Source organism: Schistocerca piceifrons, chromosome 1 (assembly GCF_021461385.2).
Source record: "Schistocerca piceifrons isolate TAMUIC-IGC-003096 chromosome 1, iqSchPice1.1, whole genome shotgun sequence".
In the NCBI taxonomy this organism is placed as follows: Eukaryota; Metazoa; Arthropoda; class Insecta; order Orthoptera; family Acrididae; genus Schistocerca; species Schistocerca piceifrons.
The window spans coordinates 509,088,934-509,101,532 of NC_060138.1; the positions used below are offsets into that span (position 1 = coordinate 509,088,934).

At 37.7% G+C, this 12,599-nt stretch overlaps 1 protein-coding gene across 2 annotated transcripts in view; it reads left to right on the plus strand.

The window, feature by feature from the left end:
- LOC124796599 (5'-nucleotidase domain-containing protein 3) overlaps nucleotides 1–12,599 on the plus strand; it is a 134,520-nt gene that overhangs the window by 40,422 nt on the left and 81,499 nt on the right. For both annotated transcript variants that reach the window (XM_047260709.1, XM_047260710.1), the window contains exon 5: nucleotides 11,082–11,239. In XM_047260709.1, the coding sequence (XP_047116665.1) occupies nucleotides 11,082–11,239 (158 nt within the window). The remainder of the gene's footprint in view (nucleotides 1–11,081; nucleotides 11,240–12,599) is intronic.

The window sequence follows — 12,599 nt, forward strand, 5'->3', positions numbered from 1 at the left end:
GGAATGGAGATTGTTGCATCGCTAGCTTCACAGAAGATCTGCTGTGACAAAAAACCATTGCCTTACACCCCACAGCTGCAGTCCTTCAAGTCTGTGCTAATTAGAAACCAACATTACCAAAGGGCAAGAAAAATTATGATCAAGTTTGCATCTTCTGTGATGAACGAGACCATTGGGCTCAAGAATGTACTAAAACTGTTTACATCCCTGAATGAAAACAGAAACTGAAAAGTACTAACAGATGTTTTTTATGCCTAAACAGAGGGGTAAAACTGTCAAATTGTGGGAAGAATGGTAGGGCATTTTGCACTAATAAGAGTAGGGCATTTTGTGCTAATTGTAAAAAACTTCATTACAAGCTCATGTGCGTCGAACGTACAATGTGTAAGACCTCAGCAGCTCAGAGCAACGTCACATCTGTTAGTAAAATAGATGTGACTATGCCAACCTTCACATTCGGACAAACAGCTCAGGTGCATCTCTTAGGACCAACAGGACTAAGAAAACTTACTCAATATGTGCTAGACAATGAAGGCCAAACATCCTTAAGAGAGGGGGGAGAGGAAGAGGGGGAGGGGGAGGTACTGAGGGGGAGAAGATTTGAAACTGCCTGCCATTGACCAATGGTAGCATAGTGTTTGCATGTTCGAATCTCACGCTAACTCCTCGCCACTGTATAGTCTTGTCAGCTTTGAAATTAGAGAAGTTTGAGTAATTCTACAATGTACGAGGGTGGTTTGAAAAGTTTTCAGAATCACCAAGAGAGGTCAGCACTAGCACAATGAGTTGTTCATGTAATATTCATTGGACTGTTGGCTGTAAACACACGGCACGTCAGTGCTCTTGGAACAGAGCTGTGGCGGTGACGTGGCTCTGTTGTTGTTCCCGCATAGTGATTTGCGAAGATGGAAAAAATCGAGATTCAAGCAGTGATTAAGTACTTTTTAAAGAAAGATATGAAAGCAAAGGATATTCATGCTGATATCTAGAATACACTGGGGGACTCTGCTCCTTCATATTCAACTGTTGCCAAGTGGACAAATGAATTTAAATTTGCTTGGGAGAGCTTAGATGATGATCTACGCAGTGGTTGGCCAAGATGTGTCACTGCTCCAGAAATCATGGCAAAAGTGCACCAAATGGTCATGGAGGATCACCAATTGAAAGTGCATGAAATTGTTCATGCTTGCCAGATGGCATCTGAAAGGGCACATCACTTTTTAACTGAAGAATTAGAAATGAAAAAAATTATCTTGAAGATTTGTGCCACGACTCTTGATGCTGAATCAAAAACGCATAAAAATGGACATGTCAGAACAATGTTTGGCCCATTTTAGGAGAAATGAACAAGATTATTTGCACTGGTCTGTGATCACAGATGAAACTTGGGTGCACTACTGTATCCCAGAGACAAAACAACAGTCAAAGCAGTGGAAACATGCTGATTTTCTGCCACCAAAGAAAGCAAAGAGAATTCCTTCGGTGGCAAAAGGACATGGCAACAGTGTTCTGGGATGTGAAGGGGATTCTATTTGTAGATTATCTCCCTACTGGGCAAACAATTACTGGAAAATACTATGCTAACCTCCTGGACAAATTGCAACTAAAGATACGCGAAAAAAGGCCAGGTTTAGCGAGGCAGAAAGTCATCTTCCATTAAGATAATGCGTATCCGCACACGTGCTGTCACCATGGCAAAATTACATGAACTAGGGTATGAAATGATGCCACACCCACCTTATTCACCTGATATGGCTCCATCAGACTTCCATCTCTTACCAAAACTGAAAATTTTTCTTGGTGGATGAAGATTCACTTCAAATAAAGAATTGATAGCTGGTGTTGACAATTATTGCAGGCCTGGAGGAAACTCATTTTTGAGATGGTATCAAGGCACTGGAACGCCATTGGACCAAGTGCATTAATCTACAGGGAGACTACACTGAAAAATAAAAAAAAAAGTTCCAGTGATGTAAGTACTTTTTTCCTACTTCATTCCAAGAACTTTTCAAAACACCCTCGTATATCAGCATCTGTGAAAGTGACCACTGCTTCAATGCCTAGAGTTGCACAAGATATTAAGAACATGGCACATGCCCACACTCTGCAGTTAACTGATCCACAGATAGATTCTCAAGAAGATATGCCCATCAAAGCCTTTAATTGGTAGTGATCATTACTGAATGATTGTTACCAATAGTCTAGTGATCTACGTTTGTAAGCCCATTGTTCTGTTTTCCAGCATATACATTTGGATCCTCAGTGGGGGAGTGGGGGAGGGGGAAATGGGGGGGGGGGGGAGTTTGCTGTCTGTGTGGAATTTAGCTCTTGTTAGCTTTGTACTTCAGGCTCACATGCACACTGACGACCAGTCGACCAATGGAGACCATTCTGGAGTCTAGAGACAATTGGTGTAACTACGCATCGTGATACAGTAAAGACCAATAAAGATTCTCTCCTCCTTCAAGGCATCTTATCTTGTTCATGATCACTGAAGAGTTGTTCATGTACCTAAGAAACAAAATATTATTCTACATTATACTAACTGACTGAACACAGGAAGTAGATTTCACAGTTTGCATGAAAGTCTTCTTAGCAAAGTTTCCTTAAGGAACACTTACCATTCTCATATGTTGGACTGCATTACAAAGAAAGATGTAGAACTCACTTCTTCTGATAAACAAAGTAACACAATGTTTTACTTTCTGATCAGGCAATTAAGAAGGAGAAACTTGGTAAAACAAAGCACTGGATTGTTATTGATCACCTTCTCACAAGATCAATGCACCCTCTCTCAACAGCACATCAGAGGCAGGATAAAATGTTGTGCAAGAAATACTTGCCGTTCTCTTATGGTTTGAATACATCGAGCGGATATTATTAGTGATATCATGCAAGCATACCTGCAACTTGTCTTGCATGAAGATGACAAGGATGTGACAGGATTTCTATGGCACAGCAGTTTTTAAGACAGTTACGGAAACCACAACACCAGGAACTAAGTAACAATTAATCTTTTAATTAGACTTCCATTCAGCAGTCCATTCTAGCTTTTAGTAATGCTGAGAGAACCCACTTCTAGACATGAAATTGCATTTCCCATTCCCCCATACATACAAGCCAACAACATTTTTATGGATGACTTCGCATTTGACAAGGAAACTATTGCTATTTATTATGAACTAATTAACAAAATTGGCCACTACTTAAAACCATTTACAAGACATTTGGACAACTACAGTATGAGAGTTTACTACAGATACTACAGTTTAGACATATATTGGAAGGTGGCAATCAACAGCTTCTACATTAATGTGGATGATGTCACAGAAAAGTTATCTGATGGACCTACTATCAAAAGAAACTATTACAAACTGTAGCCTAATTTTATGACACACTAGGGCTATTCTTTCCCGTGTTAATCAATGCAAAACTATTATTCCAAGAAATGTGGTGTAGAGAAATTGACTGGAATGAATTGTTCCCCCAATGATCTGGCAAAATAGTGGAATACTTTGGTGTCCACTTTATATTTACTGTCATGCATTCATATCCCACAGTGGATATCAACTACTAAAAATCACGATGTTCAGATTCACATATTTTGTGGTGCTTCAGAATGAGCATATGTGGCAGCTCTGTATGTTCACAGGGTTTACCTAGCAACACAATGATTCACTTAATCTGTAGCAAGAATAGACTTGCACCCATCAAAAAGATAACAATGCCATGCCTAGAACTTCTAGGTGTACTTGTAGGAGCATGATTACTAAAATATTACTGCATGGCCACAGAGTACAACATTATCTATGCCATCTTGTGAACTGGCACTACAGTGACCTTTGGCTGGATGCACAGAGATGCTAATCAATGGAAGACTTTCTTCTGTAACAGAGACAGAAATTCATACATATACAACACCTAGTCAGTGGAAACACTGTCCTGAACATGGTAACCCAGCTGGTCACTTGACACGGGGACTTCTTGGCAATCAAATGAAATCCCAGCATACTGATGAGAAGGACCACCATGGCTTGCACACCCAGAAGAATTGGCCAGCTTGTACTCCAGATGTGCATTATGACCTCCCAGGAGAGAGGAAGAATGCAAAACATGTTGCAGCACTTACTACACCCCCCAATCTCATAGACATTTCTGAATTTAGTTCCTACTGGAGATTGATTTGTACAACAAGCTGGATCCTGCACTTCACACATAAGATTCATCACAAAGATAAACTTTGCTGGAGAGTTGGCAGCAGTTGAGCTTACAAATGTATGCACTTAATCGATCAAAATAGTTCAACGCCAGTGTTTCATGTAGGAAATCCATGCACTCCAGAATGGTAAATGGCTTGCAAGACTCCAAAATTTGATGCTTTCGTCCATTCATTGAAGATGGACTCCTTTTCTGGGAGGCAGATTACTGTTTGCAGACCTTGCCAATGAGCAATGATGCCCAATTCTCCTTGATTGATCTCATTGCTTCATGAGACTCCTCATCTTTCAAACACATATTAATCTTCATCTTTGTGGTGTTCAGATTATATTATCTGAACTTCAAAAAAAAAAAAAAAAAAAAAAAAAAAAAAAAAAATATTTGGATGCTTAAAGGTCTTCAAACCATTAAAAAAAATCCTGAATATGTGTTTACCATGCAAGATCAGGTGCAGATTTGGTAGGTTCTCTCTACCTCGAGATAGGCATGAGTGGGGACAAGTTCAATATAACAGTATTCACCTGTGCAACAACATGTGCAGTACATATACATCTCCAGTATGAATACCGACACATTCTTGGTGGTTTTACAGAGATTTGCTAGTAGGCACAGATTGCTTCACACCTTCTACAACAAAAATGTGAAGACCTTTCAAGCCATCAATAAAGAATTACTGGGACTGTAGAACTTATTGACTACCTCAGAGACCCATCACTTCCTCATTAAAAAGGGAATCGTTAGGAGCTCCATTGCAACATGATGTTTGGTAGGGAGATTGGTGGGCACTATCAAGCAGTGCCTACAGAAAGTGTTGGGATCATCAAGACTAAATGTAGAACAACTGTGCACCAACTTAGTCTGTATTGAAGCTTCAATAAATGCAAGACCTCTCTCTCCAGGAGATAACACAGAATAACTGATGCTGGCACTTCTGGCTGGTGAAAGGCTTTTAAAAGTGCCCACTAGACCAGAACCTACCATCACACAGAATTTGACTATAGAATTTAAACTATGGCAGAAACTAGCAGATGACTTCTGGAAAAGATAGACCAAGAAATATATTATGGAGCTGAGGACTTCACAAAGTTGAATGCACATCCGCAAGAGGTATAGACTTCCAACCAGGTGACCTGCTTTTGATTAAAGAGGACTGATGCCCACAACTTGTCTGGAGGAAATGGAGAACAGAAAGATGTGTACAAGGAAGAGGGAATAAAATAAGGATGATAATACTGCGTACATAAGACAGGCAGCAGATAGCGTGTCTGGTTCAGCTGGTCACACCCCTGGACGTTGACCAAGATTGGTAGGACATTGGAAATTATGTAGTTAAAGACACTTATGACTATGACTGTTAATGCTTATGCCTAAGATACTACTTCTTCTAAACTTTTTTGTTATATTTGTTCTGTGGTTGGCAAATAAATAAAGTGCTTGATAGACTGCAAATATCAGCTTACTGATATCATTCATGACACCTTACAGTGCTTAAACATAATGTAAATGTAAACAACATTCAAGGATTAGGTCGTAGGCCTGTTTCGACTGGCTGACTGCTGCCTACATGGCAATGTGAGGACCAACCTGTGATTGTGGGACATCAGTATGTCCCTAGCTCTGAAATATCTGATTCAATACTGGTAATTGAACCCTGTTCCATCCACATTGAATGCAGCAACACAAACCATTTAGGTACGGAGACAGTCCTTAATTTCCTCCATTGAAATTATGTATATACCCATGCTTGGATTTGCATTGTTTTTGTTCGTGATTGATGTTTAGACAGCATCTGAGCACACCAAATCACTCACTTGCACCTTAAGTACATGTTCCAAGGCATCACCTAATAAATTACATTGAATTGATATGGTGCTGTTTTCCGACTCATATTAAGCTACAGTTTCACAAGAATGTAAAATTCACAAGAACTCAAGCACAATTCACTTAAAAAACTTGGTAATAACACACTTTAGCCTGCCAAAGTTGTCAGCTTGTGAGAAAATGCTTAGCAACTAAAGATTAAAGAACATGTTTCTCTCACTTATTTCCTTTAATCATGTGTGAAACTCTCACTGGGTGGTGCCACTTACAGTACCATATTGTAGTGCACTTTAGTAAGACATTAAAAACTTAGCATGCCTTTCTTACTGTGGATAGAACTGACAGTGCCAGAAACAAGAACAAAAAAAACTATCCTCAATTCTATCAAAAGATTAATATTAATCATCGATTAATGATGCATCAAAGCATAGTAATGACATACAGAGACAGGAATTCAATAATGAAGGTTCAGCCACTCTGTTGATTCCCTTTCATTATAAACAACAGAATGTGAAAATCCTGTGAAGATTTGTGGAACTCCCGTTGGCCGAATGAACTGAGCGTTTGGAAGGCCCATAGGATCTGTACTTCATAGAAGCCATGTGCCCAAACCTCTGCTACTTGGAGCAACTGGCATGTCAAGGTGCAGTCTTAACAAGTTACTACCTGTTTGAAAAATGTCGCTCAGTATGAACAGTTCCAAATCATTCACTATCATTATTTAAATCCATGTGTGAAATATTCTAAATATGCCCTGATAATTTAAATCCTGATCCATTATTGATAAATATATTTTAATATATATTTTTGAGCTGCTCCTCCTCAGAGCCTTCAATTATGAGTTGCACATATGACAGACCATCAGTATTAAGAGAGGAGACAACTCTGGCGTTGTTTGAAACAAACTAACACTACTTACAGGAAATAAAACTGCAAAAATTGTAATGTGTAGAGAACCTCCAGGTCTCTTATCAGTCTACACAATTTTTAACATCCTTGTATAACTCCACATCTCAAATGCTTCAGGCCTCTCCTATTCCGCTTTTCCCACAGTCCACAGTTCGCTTCCATACAATGCTGAACTCCAGACGTACATTCCCAGAAAGGTCAATGCTTAATACTAATAGACTTCTTTTGGCCAAGAATGCACTCTTTGCCTATGCTAGTGTACTTTTAATGTCATTCTTGCTTCATCTGTCATATAATATTTTGCTTCCAAAGTAGCGGAATTTCTTCACTTCATCCATTGTGTGGTCCCCAATTTTGATGTTACATTTCCCATTAATCTCTTTTCTGATGCTTTTCATTACTTTCCTCTTTCTTTGGTATACTCTCAGTTGGTATTCTGGGCTCAGTAGGCTGTCCATCTCATTCAGTGTATACTGTAATCCTGCTTTGCTTCTGCTGAGGATAGCAGTGTCATCAGAAAATATTGTCATTGATATTCTTCATCCTGAATTCCAATTTCATCCATGAACCTTTCTTTTATTTCTGAAATTGCATTTTTTTCTTACATGCTTTTTAATCCAAGCATTTCATTCTGGTCTTCCATTCTTATAGTTTCTTCTCAGTTCCAACACATACTGTGTATTACCAGTCTTTCCCTATAACTTAAGTCTGGTTTCCTGGGAGTTTTGAACATCTTTCACTCTTTTACATCATCAAATGCTTTTGCTTTGTTGACAAAGGCTATGAATGTATCTTGATTTTTCTGGCATCTTGCTTCCATCATCACATCAAGCACAGCATCTTTCCAAAAGCTAAACTAGTCATAATCTAACAGATACTCAGTTTTATTTTCCATTATGTATATACAAACATTTTTTTGTCAGCAGCTTGGATGCATGAGCTGTTATGATGACTGCGTGATAATTCTTACACTCATCTGCCCTTGCTATCTTCAAAATTGTGTAAATGATATTTTTTTCTGAAAGTCTGATGTTATGTCTCCAGTCTTATAGATTCTATACAAGAACTTGAATAACTCTCTGGTTGCCATTTCACCTAATTATTTTAGAAATTCTAAAGGAATGTTAACTATGCTATCTGCCTTATTTGATTGTAAGTCTTCCAAAGCTCTGTTAAGCTCTTGACGGTAATACTGAATTCCCTAACTTTTCCAAATTTACTTCCATTTCTGTTTCTATCACATCAGCAGACAGTTCCTTCCTCTTGCAGAACCCTTCAGCATATTCTTTCCACCTGTCTGCTCTTTACTCTGTGTTTAGCAATGGTATTACACATTACACCTACTCTTTTAATGATGATACCATTGTTATTAATTTCCCTAAAGGTTGTTTTGACCTTTCTGTATACTGCATGTATCCTCCTGATGATGGTTTCTTTTTTGATTTCCTCATATTTTTCCTGCAACCATTTCACCTTGGCTTAAGTGCTCTTGCTATTTATTTCATTCTTTAGTACTTGCATCACTGTATACCTGTCTTTTTCTTGAAATTTTTGTACTTCCTCTGTTCGTCGATCAGTCAAAGTGCTTCTTCTGTTACCCAAAACGTCTTCCCAGTTACCCTCCTCAAACCTTTGTTTGTAAGTACAACATCTGCAACTCCCCTTTTTAGAGATGTCATTCCTCTTCAAGTGAACTGCCAGTTGTGGAATTCTGTATCATAGTATCTAAAGCCTTAGAGAACATCAAATGCACCCAATCATTCCTCAGTACTTCAGTAGCCCATTTCTTTCTACATTGAATCTTCTGGATGATTCTATTAAACTTTAGCATACTCTTCATCATTACTAAATTGTGGTATGGGTCTATACATGCCTCTGGGTATGCTTTACACTCTAATATCTGATTTCTGAAACTCTGTCTGACCAGCATGTAATACTTGTGTATATAAATTTACAAATGCCTCAGTGTGGACCGTAATAAAGCTTCTAGAATGTTCTAGAATATTTGTAAGCACAATTTTCAACAACAGCCAGATAAAAGCATCAAGGTCAAAATTTGAAGTTGAACATATAGTTGGAATAATTTAAGAACTGAAAGGAACAATAAATAAGGATTCATTCTTTTAAGCAGTAAAAGTTCATATTAAGTAGTTTATATCACTGGAGATTCATTGTACCAGAACATGCATACGTCAGCAGAGCCATTGTGCACATCATGAGACACAGAAAATTACAGTAATCCACAGCTGCAGGATTGAATATCTTCAGAAATATCCAAAAATAATGTGTTTTTCAGCAGTCAGCTTTTAATCGAGGTAATCACTGATGGAATGAATGTTGTAAATTAGAATAGGTAAACAGAAAAGGGAGAGACATAAGCAAGAATAGTTCAGAAAGTAAGTTCTGTTTGGTAATAAAAAGGAATCAAGTACAGATAAAGAAAGCAGTTTATTTCACAAAAATCTATAACATTTACACTGCTTTCAACATAGCCCCCGTAATTTTCCAGCCATTTCTCAGTGTGTGGCATAAGTTTATGTATTCCTTCATCATGGAATGTTGCTGCCCGTGTTGCCAACCATGTGATAACATGTTATTTCACCTCTTCATTTTTGTTGAAGCACTTATTGCCAAGGAATGATTTCAGATGCTGAAAGAGATGAAAATCGCTGGGTGCGAGGTTGGGACTGGATGGAGACTGGCCAAAAACTGCACAAGTTCATCAGAAACCAAAGATGGATGACCACTTTATTCTTTGTCATGCACTTGATCACACTCTACCTTAAACTGTCAGACTCATCTCACCATTGAAGTATTCATTACATTTTCCCAGTAAACTTTGCAGAGTTGTAGATGAATGTCACTTGGTTTAATGTTCTTATCATTCAGAAATGGATCACAGATCTCAGTTCACATGCAGCAGGATTTTTGATCAACATTGCCATTTCGTACAATCATTGTGAATAACACACAACACAGAGTGAGCTCAAAATGATCATTTTGTTCTTCTTGAACCAGAGACACTACTGTGCATTAGTGGAACTGCGATCGTAGCAGTGCCACAGAGAAAAATTGAAATGGAATTTACTTTCTGAACTATCCTTATATGTTTGGTTGAGTAAAATACTACATAAATAATGTTCATATTGACATCCACATTGCTACATGTAGATGTGTACTTGCAAACTACAGCATAGTGCAAGGCAGAAGATACTTCATGCCAATGATTGTCCAGTTTTGCCCTGTTACCAGGACCTAATCATTTGTGCATAGAATGATGAAGAATTACTATCTTTATGCCCTTGTAAGTACATAAAACTCTCTTATCTTATTCTCATTTTCCCTACATACATCTTTGATCGAGGCAGCAAATTTGTTTCACAGCCCTCCTTAAATACTATTTCTCTCAATTTTTTTTTCCAACAGTTTTGAATTTAAGATACCTGAACATCTCTGTTACAATTTCACATGGGTATACAGACCAGTTATCATATTAGCAGTATATCTCTGAATTCCTTCAACGCCTCCTGTCAAACCTACTCGACAAGGAATCCAAACACTGGAGCAGTGCTCTAGAACAGTTCACACTAATGTGTTGTAAGTGGTTTCCTTTACTAATGTATCACAGTTTCCAAGAATGCTCTCGAAAGATAGAAGTCTTTCAATCCCTTTGCTCACTACAGATTTCCAGTTTACATTGCTTCACTGTTATACACACAATGTTTAAATGACGTGACAGAATCCATTAAATTTTAGCACTTGTATCTTGTAATTGGATACTATCAGTTGTAGTATGTGTGATGTACACTATTTTGCAAAAGTTAAGCATAATGAAGAAATGAGAGCATTTTTCTTAAGCAGTGTCAGAAGGAAAATCAGGGTAATGCTTCATAACAAGATACTGAGTGTACAAAAGCATATGAAACAAGTTATTTGAAAATTTCTAAAACTCTTCTCTGTGATTGGAAAGAAAGGACCAGTGAGCATGCATCTTCATGTCTACTAATGCATGATGCACATTTGCATAATCTTGTAATTCCAGATTTTAAGAAAATATTCTCTGATTAAATACCTATATTGATAATTAAATAATACCATCAAAAATTACCCATTTAATTCATGTCTACTTACAGAATTCTATAAGAAGCTGCCACCCTATCATGCATGGAATTGTTGAAAAAAATGTGTCTGAATACATAGAAGAAAACAGTTGTATAAGGAAATTTTTTGAAAGACTGGCTGCTGCAAACAAAAATCTATTCCTTGTAACAAACAGTCCTTATCGCTTTGTGTAAGTACTCATCTTCTGTTGTGAAACTGTTTAGTAGTCACCTTATGAGAGGCAACTTTAGTCACTCTTCTGTTGTTGATTTAAGTTCTATTGGGCAATGTGGTATTGATGCCTGAAAACAGATCACTATGGATGCACATTTGTTCTCTGAGTTTTTTGTTGCTCAGCTGTATATCAACAAATTTATTAGCTTCAAAAGAGATGCTGTTCGCATTCTCTTTATAACCAAAGTTGTTACATTCTTTATTTCTAACAGAAAGTCTCATGTATCATATAATTATTCTTATATGCTTACTTAGCAGATTCTCTAAAGTTGTATAAATTATGAAGGCTTTTCCGTGCAAGAATTATATCTTGTTTGTAAAACAGTGGAAATATATGTCCTGTTTTGTCCTTTATGAGTATAAGTATTCTTAATAATTTTGTCCGTGGTGAACATACACAAAGAAGTAGGAACAGAAACCTGTAGGGAGAATAAGTAGTTGCAAACTGTACAGAGCAGATAAAATGTATCTGTTCACCGAAATAAATGTGAAGTAGTTCTTGCATACATACATGAATATCAGAATAATCTCCAGATTTGTGAACTGATATTCGCTCCAAGGTGGGGAGAAGAAAAATTATGTAAAGGACAGAAGTTAAATTGGAGAATTAAATGTGAAGAACTAATTTCTGTTAGCTACATAACCGGAAAATAATTTGTATACTCATACAGATGTTTCCAATTCAGTCAAGATTTATTGTTGCAACATTGCACATGAAATGATTACATTTACTGATCAATAGCGCAAGCAGTTCTTAGGTACCAGGTATCGACCTATGCTGAAACGCCCATATTAGTACGTGGTGTAGCCTTTACATGTAGCAATGCAGGCACTGATTCTGGCATCTAGTTGATTGTACAGATGGTCAGTCACAGATGGTTGATCATACAGATGGTGAATACTGTCCTGGGACATGTTATGCCATGTCTATTCAACCTGTTCATATAATTCTGTAAGAGTAGTTGGTTAATGAGTCGCACACTCACTTCTCATCCCATCTTATCCTAAATGTGCTCAATTGGAGTCAAGTCTGGAGATCATGCTGGCCAAGAAAGTTGCTGCACGTCTTGTAGACCATGTTGAGTTTCACGGACAGTATGTGGATGAGCTTTTTGTTGGAACAACACATCAACTTCCTATTACAACAATGGCAAAAGAACAGGTGCAACAACTTTCTGCATGTACCAAGTTTGATTAACATCCCTTCCAAAAACATTAAAGGTGAATGAGAGTTGTAGATTATCACACCACAGACTACAAGGTCTGAGGTGGCTCCAGCGTGTCTTGTGTCTTGGACAAATGCACCTACAAGACAA